The following is a 21,945-nucleotide window of genomic DNA, read 5'->3' as shown; positions in this document are numbered from 1 at the left end:
ACATGTTTGAAATTTTGTATTTAGCTGGCTAATATTAGACATTGATTCAATATTCTGTAAGTTTATATAACTAAATATGGACTGTTAAATATTACGTGTTCAAACTGTATGTCTATTAGTAAAGTTAAATAGTCCATTAGTACACTTAAGTCCTGAGCAACAGGCGATACACGGTCGAATGGCACGATGGCTGTCGTCCACATTAAAAGCTTAAATAAGCAACACTGACTATAAACACAGAGGTTAAAGCAAATACACGGAGGATCATAGCAGGAATCCTGCGGAAATACTACAGGTCACCTTCCTACTACAGGCCACTGTTGTCCTAAGGTTATCTTACTAGCCATCAACTAATGTTTAGTTGTTTAACATCGTGGCAAAATGACCGTAACAGGTTTATCAGAGAAGAGAAATGAAAACACTAAACTAGTTACGTCCAAAAAAAAATTGGACTTGGTCTCAAATCCATTTCACCGTAGTCACCCAACTCACACAGCGCTTTTAACAGCCGCTGTCCCAAAGCAGCTTTAGAGATGTGCGAGTCCAAGCCCCGGTGAGCAAGAAAAGACAAGGGAACAGTGGACAACTCGCTATGAGGAAGACACCTGAGAGGAACCAGGGCTCAGACTCCTCCAATTGACAACGGCCACCACAATAGTAACGATATAAACAAAAAAGAGCAAAAAAAGTAACGATTATTTACCGGGGGGAGGAGCAGCAACAGCATAGGGAGGGGAAGACCCGGGGTGGGAGGAACCCCAGGAAGGCGCACCTGGGGTGGGAGGAGCCACAGCGGTCAGGGATGAGGTTGTCATCCAGGGATGGGTGGAGCCACAGGAGTTAAGAGAAGTCGAGTTTAACATTAGGGCAAGGCCCTCCAATCAGGCACTCTGAACACAAAACGTTTTTCAACATGGCTTATGAACAAATGGCAAGATAGTTGAGGAGACCAAAGAAACCCATAAATGTAAGCATTTTCTACATTAATAAACATATAAAACCCTTATAATCATAAAGAAATTGCTATTATGTCAACATCTTTGCAGTTAGCTAGCAGTTACATCCTTATCGCCGTTTTGTGCATGACAATCCTGCAGACATTTCCATGTCACACCGTTACACTGGCGAAAACTCAGTCTGTTTACATAAAAGCCATCTACAACTTCTAATGACGTGGGGTTCTTGAAATGGCATCCTATTTTGTAGGGGAGATTTCACTTTTACCCCTTTTAATCCCAAGGGGCAAGAGCACACCCAAAACAAAGTAGGAGTACATTTGAGAAACAGGACTGGGCATCATTATAAATACAAGCACCACTCATTTTAAAAGCCACTGGGAAAATGGCACTATAAAGGATGGAAACTGGTTTTGCCCAAATTCTCTCCTCTACATAGAGCTGACTGGAAAAGAACCGATAGCCTTTCAACATGGAAACAGATGTGTATCTAAAACTGACAAAGCAGTGTTTTTGTGATTGAATTAAATCTGATTTTTGTTGGAATGTTCAGACAGTGGTACAGGAACAGAACATTCTATTGTTTAAAATCAGACACCAACACAAAACATTTTCCCCCTGCCACCACTCCTGGAGTCCTGACATAACCCAGCCTGTCGAGAGGGGTGACGTGTGGCTGGAGCATCGGTAGACATGGGTGTGGATTAACCTATATCCTCAATGAAGGAAAAAAACATAACAGAAAAACATCACAACAAAAGCAACACAAAAAGGCTCTTTATTTCTGAATTGTTTTTAATGGGCAGTCCCAACTCGTTCCAGGCTTCTCTGGGAAGGAAAAAATAATCAATCATTCTTGGTGCATCAATAATAATAATAATAATAATAATATTTGACTGCAATAACCCCAGACAGTAGTATTTGCGTTTGTGACAACAACAACAAGAAGGGGAAAAAAAAAGAGGAGCATCTGGTGGAGTGTAAACTGGAATCTTCTACATCTGTGCTCTAGAGGAACCCTACATGGTTAGCACAGAGGGGCTCCCCAACCAGACAATAAATATGAAAGAGCAAAAGTCCTGTATTAACAGACAAAAATAAGACTCTAACTTGTAGGTACACTATCTAAACTTATGTGCAAGATCTGAGCTGATTCTTCACCACAAATATTTGAAACTTACATCAAACCCAATCCCGTCCCATCTTTTGTTTCTACATTGTTTTAAATAAACCTAACTCATGTCATTTCATATACACATTTGTTAATTTTTATTTTTTCCTATTCACTGCTGTCATTATTTTCTCATTAAATTTGAAATCCATGTTTGCCAGACAAATTCACCTCTACAGATTAGACACACAAGCATTTGAAAGAAAGCAAGCACTGACATAGTGAATGAAACGCTACCATTAAAATAAAAATATAAAAACCCCTGAATAAAACATGAATATTTGGGATTGCTGGAGGTGCCACCATCTTTGAAAACTGGGCAAGTTGGTAAAAATTTGAAGGTACCAGTGATTGCTGGTTGACTGGAAGCTAGCCATGTCTCCGCCCACTGGATGACCTACATTTGGTCATCAACTTTGTACCCTTCCTCCAGTCACCTTCGTTCACCTGTATAAGGTTCCCAGTTTGGGCCTTGAGACACTGGGAATGGAGACAGTGAGTTGTGGTCTGTGAGGATCATGCAGTTAAAGTTCTTCATTGGTTCTTTTATAGTTGTTTGGCACACTTCTGTCAGCTAGTGAAATCTGGTCATCAAAAGTGGAGTGATATTAATGAAATATCCAAACGAATTTGGTTTCAAAATAAACCCGCGAAGGGCTATAAAACCACTTCCTCCATGATGGCACCTCCCAAACACTTAAAGGCTACAAAAACTGATCAACCCCAAAACCTGCACATTTTTGCAAAAACCGAGGGTCACATGCAAATCAAAGCTGCTTCTCGAAATGCATGGACAAGAACCACTCTAAAAAAATTGCTGCATGGAGAAACCTGAAATTTACAAACAGAAAAAAGAAGCTAAACTCCCTTTCCAAACTGTTTTTATGACTTTTTGCTGTGCTTTTTTTCTGGCAGACAAAAAAAGCACATATACTTCAAAAATAAGTCATCTATAGAAATCTGCATTTTCTCACATTCAAAATAATATAAAAATTAAAACTATACTGAAATCAAGCATTACAACAAATGATTTTAAGTTGTTTTCCCCCTAGCATCTATGTAGCTCATTCTCATCACCTGTGTGATCGCACTCAGTGTAGGACACAAACACATCTGTCTTTAACAGTCTGTCTGCCGTCAGATGGATCATGGCAACACAAACATGCGGGGCATCAGGTGTACAGCTGTCTGTGGTGAGACACTGGGATGGGATCCCTGTGCCTTGCTCCTCCTTTAGGTCTTCCACACAGATGTATTTGTCTCATCCTGAGGTATGCATGCTGACCGAGTGAAAGCGGTCATCTCAAACCCACCCCACCCAGGCGAGACACAGGGACAAACACAGACAGGCAGACATAAATCCCCATATATGCAACCATTTTTCAAGAAGATTATACTGTAGATGCACAGAGAAAGGATTGGTTCTTATATACAGTCAAGATCAGGACTCCTGCACTGCTCATCCCCATCGCTCACATGACCACATGCACATCAGTGTCTTTAAGGGAGCCTGTGTGTGAAGTCCCTTCCTAGAGGAGGTGCTGGAGTATGGCGTCCTGCAGGGCATTAGTGCCCTCACACACCTGAGCTGCTCCGTTCAGGGGGGAGAGTCCAGAGTGGTGCAGGTGTCCTGTGAAGATTCTTGTGTGCCTTATACGTTTTTTTTTTATTGGCACTTTTTGCACTTCAGGATGTAGGGTTGGGTCGTAGGACCGGTTCCGAGGGCAGGAGGGGAAGAATGTGTGGCCAATATTCCACCATTTCATTCCTATTATTAAGCAGCAAATCTCTCCAGAAAAAAAAATCAAAAAAAAAAAAAAAAAAAAATCAAACAAAAGTCTAGAAATAAGGGAATGCCTCGTACAGACACCTGCACGGGTAATCTGCCTTTAAGAAACTGGTCACATGTCACACACACACACAGCGATGCAAATTTGGTCTCTAAAGGGCCTGAATACCTAAATCAATCACACTCCTGGAAGAGTACAACCACTGACGAGTCAAATCTCTGCTTCTCCTCAGTGCAGACCACCCCCGTTACATGAAAAGGGAGGAGTCAGTCTGGGGGGGGGGGTGACCACCACAAACCACTCATTAGTATCCATTTGTAGGATCCATTTTTGGACAACAAAACCTCCAAGACTAGTTCGATACAGCTGTGCTGTGAGTCAGCAATATAGAAAGAATGAGACAGACAGTGTATGTTTAATGAATGGGCCACTTAGAGCAGCCTTCGCTATTTTAAAAGGGCCACGACAAGATAACTGACGTGGCATCTTAAAAGCCATTTCGCCAGATGTTTTCATTTGATCTCCTTTTCTTAACTCAATTCAACTCTGAATGAGAACCAAAGGCAGACAAAGATGTTGTCCACTGTGGAGGTATTGACACTATCCTACCACAGCTCACCACGCCTGTATGTCAGGACGTCCATCACCTGCTCTGTATTTACATCGAGAACTTGTCTTGTTCGCTGTCACTCCAGCCCATGTGTTCACAGGAGAGGGAAGAATGGTTCAGGACACAGGACACAGACACGACATACGTGGGTCCTCGTGTGCCTGACCGGGGTCGAACTACTGCCAGGCCCTGCCTGGGGGAAAGTACTGGAGCAGGAGGAGCTTCACAGGTAGGGGAGAGGAGGGGAGAGGAGAGGAGGAGGATGTCTATACAAAAGGCAGAAAAGCAGACATCCTGTCCCACGTGTGTTCGTTCTAGTCAACATATAAGCTCAGCAGTGACATCATCGGTTCTTTAACATGGAGTGACAGTCACCCTGACGTGTCAAGTTGCAAGTATGTATGTGAGAGACAGTGCAGGTGCAGCGGGCGTGTGGTCCAGCAGAACTCTCCAGACAGACCCTGTGGAGGTTCACGTTTATATAACTGAACAGGTTCGTGGTCGTGGTTGGGGGAAGTGAGGTGGAAACAACTGTGTGCATGTGTGTGTGTGTGTGTGTGTGTGTGTGTGTGTGTATACACGTAAGTAAGTATGAGAGAGAGAGAGAGAGAGAGAGAGAGAATGCAACTCTGTGCATGTGCGAAAGAGAGTTTCTGGACGGAGGCCGGGCAATGCGGGGCGGAGCCTCACAGCCCGTTGCTGTTGCGGTGTGAGAGTGGCGGCTTGGACAGCTCCACCACGCCGCCTCGGCTCTTCCCAATGACTTTGGGGGCGCGGCGCAGCAGTTTCTGGGCCTCGGTGAATGCCTCCGTCAACTCCTTCTTCCACTGCACAAACTCTGGGTCGCTCTACGGGGCCGGGCGAGACGAGAACAACAGTCACGCAACAGTCAGGCCAGTATCAGGAAATGACAAACATCATGGTCCTGAAGACAGGGGCCTGGGAGGGGAGGGGCTCCTACCTCGCATTGCAGGACAAACTGCTTCCCTCCTTTAATCCGGAGCAGGATGCACTTCTTGTCTTTGATCTGTGTCTCCTCCACCGTCACGATCTGCTCCATCGTCAAAAGGTTTTGCTGAAGGACACACAGACCAGGTAGCGGGTCATTTCGGGGGAACTCCTCCCACATCCTGGTGTGCACTCACTCTTACATAAACCGCTCCTCGTTTTTGGGGATCTAATGTAACTACTGATATGGTCATCAGGTACTGCAGGTGTGCTGGCCAAGCTGGTGAGCATGTGTGTGCAAGTTGAAAACTTGCCATGTGTTTTTAACCAGCAGTACAGTACATTTAACGAACAAAGGGGGAAAAATCACACACTAAGTAGGTGGGCACAGAGATGATGTAATTTCCATTTACACATTATAATATGATACTATTTATGGATCTTGGGGGTGTGTGCATGCATGTGTTTAATTTTGTGTTTTATTCTTATCCATGTGATGGTGTAAGAACAGTGAATGAACTCCTACCAGAGCGTAAAACTCAAACATGCATCTAATGTGCTAACAAGTGCTGCCAACACTCATCTATCAGAGTGGACAGCAAGAGTTCACAGGACCCAGAGGAGAAATGCCCTGCCCACTGCAGAGATCCTGCCCACCCAGCTAAAGGGATATGTGTGGCTGCTGGGAAGATGAGTCAGATGGAGGTCCCAAAGGCCTGGGTGTACCCTGGCACATTAAGAGTTCAGCCATCATTAATCGTTATGAAGGGAGTGAAGTGAATCAATCAAAATGAATTTCAGTATGAGCTCTGAGAAACTTTCCTATATGCTGACAAAGAAGTAAAAACAGAGTGATGAGCAGAAGATGTGTCTGTGCAACTTGGTTCTTTGGAAATCACTGAGAGGAGAGACACACAAAGAAGTGGATTACTTCCTTCCACATAAGAGAGCTTGTCATGTAAATCCAGGTAGCTGGCAAAACCTTCCCGTTGCTTTGTTACAGATCACACCTGAAGCCCACTGGCTCCTGGGAAACTCACCGTGCCACGCTCCTGTCTAACCGAGTGGTCTCATCCTGAGGGGTAACGCAGGGTTTGCCGGAGAGGCCAGGTTAGTAGGGCTGAGGATGGGTTTCTACAATGCCCTGATTTACAGAGGTACTGGAACTCTGGGACAAGGCAACCCCACAACCCAAAGCTGCTTTCTGGGACAGACATCTGCCTCTCTACGACACCTCCCTGCCTTAGCTCTTAAGACGCTCCACCGTTTTCTCCCACTGGATCAAGGCGAGGTCAGGAAACAGACAGGTGATGGCCACGGAAGGCATGGAGACGCCCTCCCCCCTCACCCTGGACTCGCCCTCCCCTCTCCACTCCACACGGTTGGGGAATAGGTAGAAGTATCGGCGCTGCCACTGCGTCAGGAAGGGGTTCCCCAGCTTCAGCATGTAGCCGTGCATGATACAGTCCTTCCCCAGCGCGTAGTCTAGCAGAGAAATTAAGACAAGAATTATAAAAGAACAGGAACTGATTTCCCAACCCCCCATTCCTCTAAGACCAGCTCACTGAGAGAAAACTTAATTCCTCAGACACGAAAAACAATACTTTTGCAAAATACAAACCAACCAATAAAACCAAATAAAATAAAAATATACAAAGACAAAACCCAAAACATGAGTTTAAAGAGAAACAATTCTGGTGTTTGCGTAGGCTCAGATTGTATAATTAGCCTTTAACAGGACTGAGTTTGTCCCTGGGTCTGGACATCAGTTCTAGTGTCAGAAGACTCTTTCAGACATCACAGCAGTAGTCATGTGATGCTCCCCTGCGTCCCATTCTTGCCTTCCACCTCCAGCTGCCGTCGTGCGTTTGGTCACGGTTCTTAATGCAGCTAGAAAACTTCACATTTTACTTACTGGGAAGAAACTAAATTTGGACTCGGAAGAGCTGCAGAGTTTGAGCACTGGCACAGTGACCTACTGACTGAGCCAAATAACCAGATGTTTATGAGAAACACTGACTGAGCAGAGAGCAAATCCTACTACTACTACTACTACTACTACTACTACACAACCAAGAACATGTCTGGAATGGCTAAAATACATGATATAAACACAAAAAAAAAAAAAGAATGTGCGCACGCGTGCGTGTAGTCCGCTCACCCTCCTCATGACCCTGCTGTTTGTTCTTGGCTCTCTTCCTCAGCTCATTCTTGTCGGTGTCATTGTTCACAGCCTCGTACACCGTCTCTGCCACCTCCTGCTGCCAGCGCTCCGAGATCACCAGGGGGAAGTTCTTATACAGCTCCTGGTCACTGTCTAGCAGCTACAGGTCGGGGAGACGGCACAGCACACACACACACACCCACACCCACACACACACACACACACGGAGGAAGAGAGAGAGAGAGAGAGAGAGAGAGAGAGAGAGAGAGAGAGAGAGAGAGAGAGGGAAAGAGCGAGCGTGAGCACAAAGCGAGTGTGTGTGATATAAGCAGGTGGTTTTGGACACGTCCATCTGAGACTTTTCTTCAGCAGCGATCTTCGAGTGTGACTACACCTGAAGAACCCAGTGCACAAGTGAAGTGTAACAAACATCTCCAGACGCATTTCAATTTTTAGTGTGTGTGGCTGAGATGGTGTGAGACAGGAGCGAGACTCCACTTGTTCTTGTTCAGAACACAGATCTCTGGTTATACAGGCAACAACCACTAGCAAACAGGCCTGTGTCACCAGGCACATTCGTCACCTGTGCCGAGTGGGACAAACTCACAGTTGTTCTAATCAAGCTTGGCCACAACTAGAGCCTGAACCTCACCAATGCTCCACTTAAAGTGCAAAGGAGGTAAGTCACTCTGGAAGGTTAATTCTAGCCATAAAGGTAAAGTTCTGAATCAACAGGAAAGAGTTTCACAACAGGGAGGCAGCCACTTTGACATTGAGGTCTTGTCTGGTGGGGGGTCCGAGGCTGCACCTTTATGCCTTTGGTGTCCTCCTCGTCGAAGGAGCCAATGTCAAAGGCGTCGGCTGCATTGACCTCTCCCCGGGGTGGGATGAGAGGCGGCGAATACTGAAACCAAACACCACAGAGGGATGTGCTTACACACACTTCTAGAACTGTGCAGCTCTACACAATAGTAATTAAAAAACACAATATTCTACTGAAATACATTCATACTAGTGAAAATAAAAACTGGTTCTTTTTGATGTGGTGAATGAAAAAAATATTGCACATAATTTCGTGTTTGACATCATAAATAAAAACAGACCATGCGTAGCACACGTCTAAATGGCAACACCAGCCGCTGTGGACGTTTGTGGGCTTACCTTCTGGAGATAGACCTGCTGCCAGTCGATTCCTTTGAAGAACAAATGTTCCTTCACCTCTGAAGCGCTATATGAGATGTCATGGAGGAGAAAAATGAAACCTGTGAGACACCACCACCTCTAACCAGCAGGTGGCAGTGCTTCAGTCAACGACCACCTTCACAACACAATTCTCACTAGAGTGGCTGTAAGCACAAGCATTTTCCATCAGTTCAGGTGGAACAAATCTCCACTGAAGGACAAATACACGCCTGGCCTGAGCAGAGAGTGGCAGGTAGTGTGACACGGTGAGCAGCATCCCTGACCACCTGGCGGTTCTGATCCATCGTTATGACGGCTGGTCGGGGGAGAAAAGGCTGGGGGTTGGGCTGAGGGGGGAACCTACCCGCTGCCCTGGCAACCAAGCCTCTTGGCCACGTCTCGCTGTAACAGACCTTCCAAAAGAGCCTTCAGCTCTGGAGAGAACGAGTCTGGCAACTCCACATTCTGGAACAAGAGGAGCATGCCACATTGTGTTAGGCCCAATTACACTGAATGGGCTCAGAATAACGGGCCCTTCTGTGATCATTGTTAAAAAAAAAAAACCCCATTTCAGTAGAAATATTAAGTAGTGTAATAGCTTTTATTTCTTCACTAGCCAGTTATCAAGGTCATCAGAGGTGATGGAACACCAAGTTACAGCACCCTATGGGAAACATTCAGGGAACACTCGCTCCATTATATTCTGTTATTCAATTCCAGAGATATAGTCCCCTTTGCAACCTCCTTTATATATCAAAAATGCCATCCACGTTTGCCCAATCACAAAATATTGCCCCATGCCACACTGGTTGAAATCCACTGTGTTCTGACATTTGGCAGTCTTGTAGATGACACATCCAGTCGGCACTATCGTATCACAGTTCACATGCTGCGCTCCGATGGGAGAGTAGTTGTGTAAGTGAAATGTTAAAGCAGTAGGACAGGCCCAGTGGGAGATCACGATGCCTCTGGACACAATTTCCACCCCAACATCATGACCAAAAACAATGATCATGTGCTCAAGCCCCTGCACCGCATGACTGCTAAAGCACAGTGATGGAGGCGTCTGCACTCTCCCCCTCAGAGGGTTGGAGGGGCTCATTTAGAAGTGGGTGTAGCAGGAATCTTGGAGCACACAGCTGGGCTCCACCCACTCAACCGTCCTGTAGGATCTGGCTCAGCTCCCTGAAGCTGGACTAGAGCTGACTTCCTAACTCAGCCTCCAAGGTGGGAACCTGGCAAAGCTACCGGAAGGCTGGTCTCACGTTAGCCGCTCACTGAGGGCATAGGACGCTGGACTAAGGCAGTCCTGCACAGGTGAGCTAACCATGTCCCTGACAACAAAACTGTAAAATGCAAAGGCAGGATGCAAATACAGACACATTTCCCTTTTCTGTGTGTATAGAGGTTTAAATGGATGTGCTCAGAAAAAGACAGGTTCCTTTTTTCACTGGAAAGCAGCAGTGTTATCAGTCTTTAAATTGGACACCTCAATACAAGGCAAGAGTGTGCTTGTGTCACTTTGCTATATAAAGTAAACTGAACTCATCATGGCACATTTGTATGCAGACACATGCAAAAAGGTCAAAGAGAAAAAGAAAGAAGTAAAGGAAAAAGGGGTGTGGTTTCACGGCTTACCATAGTGAGAGTCATACGGTCAATCTCGTGTTTATCTTTGGTCTTGTGCTGCCGGAATGGACTGTGTCTGAGAGGACAGGAGTCAAAGTTCATGTTAGTGGGGCGTGAGGTGTGTTGCGATGGGGGGGGGGGGTTTAGCTGTACAGGATTATGGGTAGTGAAGATGTTTTCTAGTGAAGTCATCCCTAGCTGCTGTGACCCTGGTCTTCCGTTGCTTTGAAATTTTCAAACGCACATGAATGGAGAACCACGTCAGCCTGCCCCCTCGCTTCCACTATCTACCTCTGCCTCTCTGTACGAGTGTAACTGTCTGAGGCAGGCCCCATGCTTCCTTCATGCCTCTGTGATGTCTGTGAGCTGACCTCCTGGGTTGCGACCCCTGGCATTTCAAATTTACTCTCCACATCAAACAGGTGTGTGTGTGTGTGTGTGTGTGTGTGTGTGTGTGTGTGTGTGTGTGTGTGTGTGACAGAATGGAACGGAGAGGATAGCCCTCACACACTCACGCGGTCGCACACTCGCGCTCACACAGACAGGCAGATACAGGGTAAAATTTCTCACCCGCGCAGAAGTTTGAACAGCATGCAGCCGAGGGAGAACCAGTCAGCGCTGCTGTCGTACGCGGTTCCCTTCTGCAGGACCTCCGGTGCCATGTAGCCATGGGTCCCCCTGCAAAAGCAGCACAATGCTGACTTCCCAGCACGACTTGGTCCCCAGCGCAGGCGAAATGGTCCACATGGACACTGGATGAGGCTTGCTTTCGTTCAGAGAGTAGGACCTGAGCTGCGCCAACCTGAACGGCACATTAACACCACCTGGACACGACTCAAACGCACAAATAAAAGGGCTTTGATTTTACACAGTGGATCGATCGCTTCCATCCAACCTGATCTATTTGTTTCCTACGGCGTGAAGCCAATTGAACGTGGGGAACCCGGCACCAGCATTGGCCCAGAGGCAGAAAGAGCAGTGAGGGACACAGCTGAACCCCGGAAACAAGCCTCCAGAACAGCACTCAGACAATTTATCAGTATCCACACACACACCCACCCACACAGAGCAACGTTGAGCTGCCTCAGAGCAGAGCCTTCATTACGTAAGGAGAGGCAGGCGAGGTGCCGTCTGACCGCTGGGCATCACTCTCAGGATCTGAACGCTCTCAGCTACAAGGCAGATGCTGAGTGTGAGGAAGACAAATGGCAGGTTCACACACGCTGGACGAGGAAGACAAACAGAGGGTACTCACACGCTGGCATGTGGTTTTTTCTTGGAGAAGTCACAAGCCAAGCCCAGGTCCGAGATGCGGACGTGGCCGTGCTCATCTAAGAGGATGTTTGCAGGCTGGGAGGGAACATGAGAGGTGAGATCAGAGACACAGCTGGACAGAGTCTGAAGTACAGACACACCACTTTCATCAGGATGGCTATTGTATATGCCAAACCTCACATATTGTATACACATATGTACCCACATGCCCACCCATTCATCCATTTTTCATCTCCCTCCAACTCACCCATTCTCTCTCCCCCCATATCTCCCCCATTCTCTATCTCCCGGTTCTCTCTCTCTCTTCCCCCCTCCTATCCCCCCCCACCCATCTCTCCCCCTCTCCATCCCACCCACCCATCTCTCCCCAATCTCCCATCCCCCCTCCTCTCTCCCCCACCCATCTCTCCCCCTCTCTCCCTCTCCTCTCTTCCCCTCCCATCCCGCCCTCCTATCCCCCCACCCATCTCTCCCCAATCTCCCATCCCCCCTCCCATCTCTCCCCCTCTCCATCCCACCCTCCTATCCCCCCCACCCATTTCTCCCTAATCTCCCATCCCCCCTCCCATCTCTCCCCCTCTCCGCTCTTCCCCTCCCATCCCGCCCTCCTATCCCCCCACCCATCTCTCCCCAATCTCCCATCCCCCCTCCTCTCTCCCCCACCCATCTCTCCCCCTCTCTCCCCCTCTCCTCTCTTCCCCTCTCCATCCCACCCTCCTATCCCCCCCACCCATCTCTCCCTAATCTCCCATCCCCCCTCCTCTCTCCCCCACCCATCTCTCCCCCTCTCTCCCCCACCCATCTCTCCCCCTCTCTCCCCCTCCCATCCCCCCCACCCATCTCTCCCTAATCTCCCATCCCCCCTCCCATCTCTCCCCCTCCTCTCTCCCCCTCTCCGCTCTTCCCCTCCCATCCCGCCCTCCTATCCCCCCACCCATCTCTCCCCAATCTCCCATCCCCCCCACCCATCTCTCCCCAATCTCCCATCTCTCCCCCTCTCTCCCCCACCCATCTCTCCCCCTCTCTCCCCCACCCATCTCTCCCCCTCTCTCCCCCTCTCCTCTCTTCCCCTCCCATCCCACCCTCCCATCCCCCCCACCCATCTCTCCCTAATCTCCCATCCCCCCTCCCATCTCTCCCCCTCCTCTCTCCCCCTCTCCGCTCTTCCCCTCCCATCCCGCCCTCCTATCCCCCCACCCATCTCTCCCCAATCTCCCATCCCCCCCACCCATCTCTCCCCCTCTCTCCCCCACCCATCTCTCCCCCTCTCTCCCCCTCTCCGCTCTTCCCCTCCCATCCCGCCCTCCTATCCCCCCACCCATCTCTCCCCAATCTCCCATCCCCCTCCTCTCTCCCCCCACCCATCTCTCCCCCTCTCCGCTCTTCCCCTCCCATCCCGCCCTCCTATCCCCCCACCCATCTCTCCCCAATCTCCCATCCCCCCCACCCATCTCTCCCCAATCTCCCATCCCCCCTCCTCTCTCCCCCACCCATCTCTCCCCCTCTCTCCCCCACCCATCTCTCCCCCTCTCATCCCACCCTCCTATCCCCCCCACCCATCTCTCCCTAATCTCCCATCCCCCCTCCCATCTCTCCCCCTCCTCTCTCCCCCTCTCCGCTCTTCCCCTCCCATCCCGCCACCCTATCCCCCCACCCATCTCTCCCCAATCTCCCATCCCGCCCTCCTATCCCCCCACCCATCTCTCCCCAATCTCCCATCCCCCTCCTCTCTCCCCCCACCCATCTCTCCCCCTCTCCGCTCTTCCCCTCCCATCCCGCCCTCCTATCCCCCCACCCATCTCTCCCCAATCTCCCATCCCCCTCCTCTCTCCCCCCACCCATCTCTCCCCCTCTCCGCTCTTCCCCTCCCATCCCGCCCTCCTATCCCCCCACCCATCTCTCCCCAATCTCCCATCCCCCTCCTCTCTCCCCCCACCCATCTCTCCCCCCCACCCATCTCTCCCCCTCCCATCCCACCCTCCTATCCCCCCCACCCATCTCTCCCTAATCTCCCATCCCCCCTCCCATCTCTCCCCCTCCTCTCTCCCCCTCTCCGCTCTTCCCCTCCCATCCCTCCATCTCCTATCTCTCCCCCATCTCTCCGTCCATCTCCTATCTCTCCCCAACCCATCTCCCCCATCTCTCCCCTCTTCCTCTCCCCCATATCTCTCCGTCCAGCTCCTATCTCTCCCCCATCTCTCCGTCCATCTCCTATCTCTCCCCAACCCATCTCCCGCATCTCTCCCCTCCTCCTCTCCCCCATATCTCTCCGTCCAGCTCCTATCTCTCCCCAACCCATCTCCCCCCCACCCATCTCTCCCCCTCCTCTCCCCATCTTCTCCCATCTCTCCCTCCATCTCCCCCATATCTCTCCCTCCATCTCCTATCTCTCCCCCATCTCCCCCCTCCCATCTCTCCCCCTCCTCTCTCCCCCTCTCCGATCTTCCCCTCCCATCCCTCCATCTCCTATCTCTCCCCCATCTCTCTGTCCATCTCCTATCTCTCCCCAACCCATCTCCCCCATCTCTCCCCTCCTCCTCTCCCCCATATCTCTCCGTCCAGCTCCTATCTCTCCCCCATCTCTCCGTCCATCTCCTATCTCTCCCCAACCCATCTCCCGCATCTCTCCCCTCCTCCTCTCCCCCATATCTCTCCGTCCAGCTCCTATCTCTCCCCAACCCATCTCCCCCCCACCCATCTCTCCCCCTCCTCTCCCATCTCTCCCCTCCTCCTCTCCCCATATCTCTCCGTCTAGCTCCTATCTCTCCCCAACCCATCTCCCCCCACCCATCTCTCCCCCTCCTCTCCCCATCTTCTCCCATCTCTCCCTCCATCTCCCCCATATCTCTCCCTCCATCTCCTATCTCTCCCCCATCTACCCCCTCCGTCTCCTCCCCCCCACCTCTCCCATCTCTCCCTCCATCTCCCCCATATCTCTCCCTCCATCTCCTATCTCTCCCCCATCTCTCCGTCCATCTCCTATCTCTCCCCAACCCATCTCCCCCATCTCTCCCCTCCTCCTCTCCCCCATATCTCTCCGTCCAGCTCCTATCTCTCCCCCATCTCTCCGTCCATCTCCTATCTCTCCCCAACCCATCTCCCGCATCTCTCCCCTCCTCCTCTCCCCCATATCTCTCCGTCCAGCTCCTATCTCTCCCCAACCCATCTCCCCCCCACCCATCTCTCCCCCTCCTCTCCCATCTCTCCCCTCCTCCTCTCCCCATATCTCTCCCTCCATCTCCTATCTCTCCCCCATCTCCCCCCTCCCATCTCTCCCCCTCCTCTCTCCCCCTCTCCGATCTTCCCCTCCCATCCCTCCATCTCCTATCTCTCCCCCATCTCTCTGTCCATCTCCTATCTCTCCCCAACCCATCTCCCCCATCTCTCCCCTCCTCCTCTCCCCCATATCTCTCCGTCCAGCTCCTATCTCTCCCCCATCTCTCCGTCCATCTCCTATCTCTCCCCAACCCATCTCCCGCATCTCTCCCCTCCTCCTCTCCCCCATATCCTCCGTCCAGCTCCTATCTCTCCCCAACCCATCTCCCCCCCACCCATCTCCCCCTCCTCTCCCACTCTCCCCTCCTCCTCCACCCCATATCTCTCCGTCTAGCTCCTATCTCTCCCCAACCCATCTCCCCCCACCCATCTCTCCCCCTCCTCTCCCCATCTTCTCCCATCTCTCCCTCCATCTCCCCCATACTCTCTCCCCTCCATCTCCTATCTCTCCCCCATCTACCCCCTCCGTCTCCTCCCCCCCACCTCTCCCATCTCTCCCTCCATCTCCCCCATATCTCTCCCCTCCATCTCCTATCTCTCCCCCATCTCTCCGTCCATCTCCTAGCTCCTCCCCAACCCATCTCCCCCATCTCTCCCCTCCTCCTCTCCCCCATATCTCTCCGTCCAGCTCCTATCTCTCCCCCATCTCTCCGTCCATCTCCTATCTCTCCCCCACCCATCTCCCGCATCTCTCCCCTCCTCCTCTCCCCCATATCTCTCCGTCCAGCTCCTATCTCTCCCCAACCCATCTCCCCCCCACCCATCTCTCCCCCTCCTCTCCCATCTCTCCCCTCCTCCTCTCCCCATATCTCTCCGTCTAGCTCCTATCTCTCCCCAACCCATCTCCCCCCACCCATCTCTCCCCCTCCTCTCCCCATCTTCTCCCATCTCTCCCTCCATCTCCCCCATATCTCTCCCTCCATCTCCTATCTCTCCCCCATCTACCCCCTCCGTCTCCCCCCCCCACCTCTCCCATCTCTCCCTCCATCTCCCCCATATCTCTCCCTCCATCTCCTATCTCTCCCCCATCTCTCCGTCCATCTCCTATCTCTCCCCAACCCATCTCCCCCATCTCTCCCCTCCTCCTCTCCCCCATATCTCTCCGTCCAGCTCCTATCTCTCCCCCATCTCTCCGTCCATCTCCTATCTCTCCCCAACCCATCTCCCGCATCTCTCCCCTCCTCCTCTCCCCCATATCTCTCCGTCCAGCTCCTATCTCTCCCCAACCCATCTCCCCCCCACCCATCTCTCCCCCTCCTCTCCCATCTCTCCCTCCATCTCCCCCCATATCTCTCCCTCCATCTCCTATCTCTCCCCCATCTCTCCGTCCTGCTCCTATCTCTCCCCAACCCATCTCCCCCATCCATCTCTCCCTCCATCTCCCCCATATCTCTCCCTCCATCTCCTAACTCTCCCCCATCTCTCCGTCCATCTCCTATCTCTCCCCAACCCATCTCCCCCATCTCTCCCCTCCTCCTCTCCCCCATATCTCTCCGTCCAGCTCCTATTTCTCCCCAACCCATCTCCCCCATCTCTCCCCTCCTCCTCTCCCCATATCTCTCCGTCCAGCTCCTATCTCTCCCCAACCCATCTCCCCCCATCTCTCCGTCCTGCTCCTATCTCTCCCCAACCCATCTCCCCCATCCATCTCTCCCTCCATCTCCCCCATATCTCTCCCTCCATCTCCTATCTCTCCCCCATCTCTCCGTCCATCTCCTATCTCTCCCCAACCCATCTCCCCCATCTCTCCCCTCCTCCTCTCCCCCATATCTCTCCTTCCAGCTCCTATCTCTCCCCAACCCATCTCCCCCATCTCTCCCCTCCTCCTCTCCCCCATATCTCTCTGTCCAGCCCTATCTCCCCAACCCATCTCCCCACCCACCCATCTCCCCCTCCTCTCCCCATCTTCTCCCATCCTCTCCCTCCATCTCCCCCATATCTCTCCCTCCGTCTCTCCCCCCATATCTCCCCCCAACCCATCTCCCCCCCACCCATCTCTCCCCTCCTCTCCCATCTCTCCCTCCATCTCCCCCATATCTCTCCCTCCATCTCCTATCTCTCCCCCATCTCTCCGTCCTGCTCCTCTCTCCCCAACCCATCTCCCCCATCCATCTCTCCCTCCATCTCCCCCATATCTCTCCCTCCATCTCCTAACTCTCCCCATCTCTCCGTCCATCTCCTATCTCTCCCCAACCCATCTCCCCCATCTCTCCCCTCCTCCTCTCCCCCATATCTCTCCGTCCAGCTCCTATCTCTCCCCAACCCATCTCCCCCATCTCTCCCCTCCTCCTCTCCCCCATATCTCTCCGTCCAGCTCCATCTCTCCCCAACCCATCTCCCCCCCACCCATCTCTCCCCCTCCTCTCCCCATCTCTCCCCATCTCTCCCTCCATCTCCCCCATATCTCTCCCTCCGTCTCCTCCCCCCCACCCATCTCCCCCCCTCCTCTCCCATCCTCATCCTCCGTCTCCTCCCCCCCACCCTTCTCCCCCCCTCCTCTCCCATCTCATCCTCCGTCTCCTCCCCCCCACCCATCTCCCCCCCTCCTCTCCCATCTCTCCCTCCATCCTCCCCCATATCTCTCCCTCCATCTCCTATCTCTCCCCATCTCTCCGTCCATCTCCTATCTCTCCCCAACCCATCTCCCCCATCTCTCCCCCTCCTCTCCCCCATCTCTCCCTCCATCTCCTATCTCTCCCCCATCTCTCCTCCAGCTCCTATCTCTCCCCAACCCATCTCCCCCCCCACCCATCTCGCCCCCTCCTCTCCCATCTCTCCCTCCATCTCCCCCATATCTCTCCCTCCATCTCCTTCTCTCCCATCTCTCCGTCCATCTCCTATCTCTCCCAACCCATCTCCCCCATCTCTCCCCTCCTCCTCCTCCCCCATATCTCTCCCTCCATCTCCTATCTCTCCCCCATCTCTCCGTCCAGCTCCTATCTCTCCCCAACCCATCTCCCCCCCACCCATCTCTCCCCCTCCTCTCCCATCCCTCCCTCCATCTCCCCCATATCTCTCCCCCTCCTCTCCCATCTCTCCCTCCATCTCCCCCATATCTCTCCCTCCATCTCCTCCCCCCCTCCCCACCCTATCTCTCCCTCCATCTCCTATCTCTCCCCCATCTCTCCGTCCAGCTCCTATCTCTCCCCAACCCATCTCCCCATCTCTCTCCTCCTCCTCTCCCCCATATCTCTCCGTCCAGCTCCTATCTCTCCCCAACCCATCTCCCCCCCACCCATCTCTCCCCCTCCTCTCCCATCTCTCCCTCCATCTCCCCCATCTCTCCCCCCTCCTCTCCCATCTCTCCCCTCCATCTCCCCCATATCTCTCCCTCCTCTCCTCCCCCTCCCCATCTCCCCCCCTCCTCTCCCATCTCTCCCTCCATCTCCCCCATATCTCTCCCTCCATCTCCTCTCTCCCCCATCTCTCCGTCCAGCTCCTATCTCTCCCCAACCTATCTCCCCCCCACCCATCTCTCCCCCCTCCTCTCCCATCTCTCTCCGTCCAGCTCCTATCTCTCCCCACCCAGCTCCCCCCCACCCATCTCTCCCCCTCCTCTCCCATCTCTCCCTCCATCTCCCCCATATCTCTCCCCCCTCCTCTCCCATCTCTCCCTCCATCTCCCCCATATCTCTCCCTCCATCTCCCCCCCCCCACCCCATCTCTCCCCATTCTCCATCCCCCCTCCTCTCTCCCCCACCCATCTCTCCCCCTCTCTCCCCCACCCACTCTCCCCCTCTCCATCCACCCTCCTATCCCCCCACCCATCTCTCCTATCTCCCCATCCCCCTCCCATCTCTCCCCCTCCTCTCTCCCCCTCTCCGCTCTTCCCCTCCCATCCCGCCACCCTATCCCCCCCACCCATCTCTCCCCAATCTCCCATCCCGCCCTCCTATCCCCCCACCCATCTCTCCCCAATCTCCCATCCCCCTCCTCTCTCCCCCCACCCATCTCTCCCCCTCTCCGCTCTTCCCCTCCCATCCCGCCCTCCTATCCCCCCACCCATCTCTCCCCAATCTCCCATCCCCCTCCTCTCTCCCCCCACCCATCTTCCCCCTCTCCGCTCTTCCCCTCCCATCCCGCCCTCCTATCCCCCCACCCATCTCTCCCCAATCTCCCATCCCCCTCCTCTCTCCCCCCACCCATCTCTCCCCCCCACCCATCTCTCCCCCTCCCATCCCACCCTCCTATCCCCCCACCCATCTCTCCCTAATCTCCCATCCCCCCTCCCATCTCTCCCCCTCCTCTCTCCCCCTCTCCGCTCTTCCCCTCCCATCCCTCCATCTCCTATCTCTCCCCCATCTCTCCGTCCATCTCCTATCTCTCCCCAACCCATCTCCCCCATCTCTCCCCTCTTCCTCTCCCCCATATCTCTCCGTCCAGCTCCTATCTCTCCCCCATCTCTCCGTCCATCTCCTATCTCTCCCCAACCCATCTCCCGCATCTCTCCCTCCTCCTCTCCCCCATATCTCTCCGTCCAGCTCCTATCTCTCCCCAACCCATCTCCCCCACCCATCTCTCCCCCTCCTCTCCCCATCTTCTCCCATCTCTCCCTCCATCTCCCCCATATCTCTCCCTCCATCTCCTATCTCTCCCCCATCTCCCCCCTCCCATCTCTCCCCCTCCCTCTCTCCCCCTCTCCGATCTTCCCCTCCCATCCCTCCATCTCCTATCTCTCCCCCATCTCTCTGTCCATCTCCTATCTCTCCCCAACCCATCTCCCCCATCTCTCCCCTCCTCCTCTCCCCCATATCTCTCCGTCCAGCTCCTATCTCTCCCCCATCTCTCCGTCCATCTCCTATCTCTCCCCAACCCATCTCCCGCATCTCTCCCCTCCTCCTCTCCCCCATATCTCTCCGTCCAGCTCCTATCTCTCCCCAACCCATCTCCCCCCCACCCATCTCTCCCCCTCCTCTCCCATCTCTCCCCTCCTCCTCTCCCCATATCTCTCCGTCTAGCTCCTATCTCTCCCCAACCCATCTCCCCCCACCCATCTCTCCCCCTCCTCTCCCCATCTTCTCCCATCTCTCCCTCCATCTCCCCCATATCTCTCCCTCCATCTCCTATCTCTCCCCCATCTACCCCCTCCGTCTCCTCCCCCCCACCTCTCCCATCTCTCCCTCCATCTCCCCCATATCTCTCCCTCCATCTCCTATCTCTCCCCCATCTCTCCGTCCATCTCCTATCTCTCCCCAACCCATCTCCCCCATCTCTCCCCTCCTCCTCTCCCCCATATCTCTCCGTCCAGCTCCTTCTCTCCCCCATCTCTCCGTCCATCTCCTATCTCTCCCCAACCCATCTCCCGCATCTCTCCCCTCCTCCTCTCCCCCATATCTCTCCGTCCAGCTCCTATCTCTCCCCAACCCATCTCCCCCCCACCCATCTCTCCCCCTCCTCTCCCATCTCTCCCCTCCTCCTCTCCCCATATCTCTCCCTCCATCTCCTATCTCTCCCCCATCTCCCCCCTCCCATCTCTCCCCCTCCTCTCTCCCCCTCTCCGATCTTCCCCTCCCATCCCTCCATCTCCTATCTCTCCCCCATCTCTCTGTCCATCTCCTATCTCTCCCCAACCCATCTCCCCCATCTCTCCCCTCCTCCTCTCCCCCATATCTCTCCGTCCAGCTCCTATCTCTCCCCCATCTCTCCGTCCATCTCCTATCTCTCCCCAACCCATCTCCCGCATCTCTCCCCTCCTCCTCTCCCCCATATCTCTCCGTCCAGCTCCTATCTCTCCCCAACCCATCTCCCCCCACCCATCTCTCCCCCTCCTCTCCCTCTCTCCCCTCCTCCTCTCCCCATATCTCTCCGTCTAGCTCCTATCTCTCCCCAACCCATCTCCCCCCACCCATCTCTCCCCCTCCTCTCCCCATCTTCTCCCATCTCTCCTCCATCTCCCCCATATCTCTCCCTCCATCTCCTATCTCTCCCCCATCTACCCCCTCCGTCTCCTCCCCCCACCTCTCCCATCTCTCCCTCCATCTCCCCCATATCTCTCCCTCCATCTCCTATCTCTCCCCCATCTCTCCGTCCATCTCCTATCTCTCCCCAACCCATCTCCCCCCATCTCTCCCCTCCTCCTCTCCCCCATATCTCTCCGTCCAGCTCCTATCTCTCCCCCATCTCTCCGTCCATCTCCTATCTCTCCCCAACCCATCTCCCGCATCTCTCCCCTCCTCCTCTCCCCCATATCTCTCCGTCCAGCTCCTATCTCTCCCCAACCCATCTCCCCACCCCCCCACCCATCTCTCCCCCTCCTCTCCCATCTCTCCCCTCCTCCTCTCCCCATATCTCTCCGTCTAGCTCCTATCTCTCCCCAACCCATCTCCCCCCACCCATCTCTCCCCCTCCTCTCCCCATCTTCTCCCATCTCTCCCTCCATCTCCCCCATATCTCTCCCTCCATCTCCTATCTCTCCCCCATCTACCCCCTCCGTCTCCCCCCCCCACCTCTCCCATCTCTCCCTCCATCTCCCCCATATCTCTCCCTCCATCTCCTATCTCTCCCCCATCTCTCCGTCCATCTCCTATCTCTCCCCAACCCATCTCCCCATCTCTCCCCTCCTCCTCTCCCCCATATCTCTCCGTCCAGCTCCTATCTCTCCCCCATCTCTCCGTCCATCTCCTATCTCTCCCCAACCCATCTCCCGCATCTCTCCCCTCCTCCTCTCCCCCATATCTCTCCCGTCCAGCTCCTATCTCTCCCCCAACCCATCTCCCCCCCACCCATCTCTCCCCCTCCTCTCCCATCTCTCCCTCCATCTCCCCCATATCTCTCCCTCCATCTCCTATCTCTCCCCCATCTCTCCGTCCCTGCTCCTATCTCTCCCCAACCCATCTCCCCCATCCATCTCTCCCTCCATCTCCCCCATATCTCTCCCTCCATCTCCTATCTCTCCCCCATCTCTCCGTCCATCTCCTATCTCTCCCCAACCCATCTCCCCCATC

At 53.5% G+C, this 21,945-nt stretch overlaps 1 protein-coding gene across 3 annotated transcripts in view; it reads right to left on the bottom strand.

Annotated features, from left to right (window-relative positions):
- Positions 1–1,717: 1,717 nt before the first annotated feature.
- grk3 (G protein-coupled receptor kinase 3) overlaps positions 1,718–21,945 on the bottom strand; it is a 69,389-nt gene continuing 49,161 nt past the window's right edge. For all 3 annotated transcript variants that reach the window (XM_035535533.2, XM_081702287.1, XM_035535534.2), the window contains 10 exons: positions 11,706–11,800; positions 11,021–11,128; positions 10,460–10,526; positions 9,186–9,286; positions 8,801–8,867; positions 8,448–8,543; positions 7,637–7,799; positions 6,824–6,960; positions 5,489–5,602; positions 1,718–5,375 (listed from right to left, as the gene is read on the bottom strand). In XM_035535533.2, coding sequence (XP_035391426.1) covers positions 5,214–5,375; positions 5,489–5,602; positions 6,824–6,960; positions 7,637–7,799; positions 8,448–8,543; positions 8,801–8,867; positions 9,186–9,286; positions 10,460–10,526; positions 11,021–11,128; positions 11,706–11,800 — 1,110 coding nt within the window. In that variant the 3' untranslated portion in view covers positions 1,718–5,213. The remainder of the gene's footprint in view (positions 5,376–5,488; positions 5,603–6,823; positions 6,961–7,636; positions 7,800–8,447; positions 8,544–8,800; positions 8,868–9,185; positions 9,287–10,459; positions 10,527–11,020; positions 11,129–11,705; positions 11,801–21,945) is intronic.

Source organism: Electrophorus electricus, chromosome 19 (assembly GCF_041902795.1).
Source record: "Electrophorus electricus isolate QZ-2024a chromosome 19, ASM4190279v1, whole genome shotgun sequence".
Taxonomy (NCBI): Eukaryota; Metazoa; Chordata; class Actinopteri; order Gymnotiformes; family Gymnotidae; genus Electrophorus; species Electrophorus electricus.
Note: the sequence above shows the minus strand (reverse complement) of the source record. Positions and strands in the feature narration are given on the sequence as shown.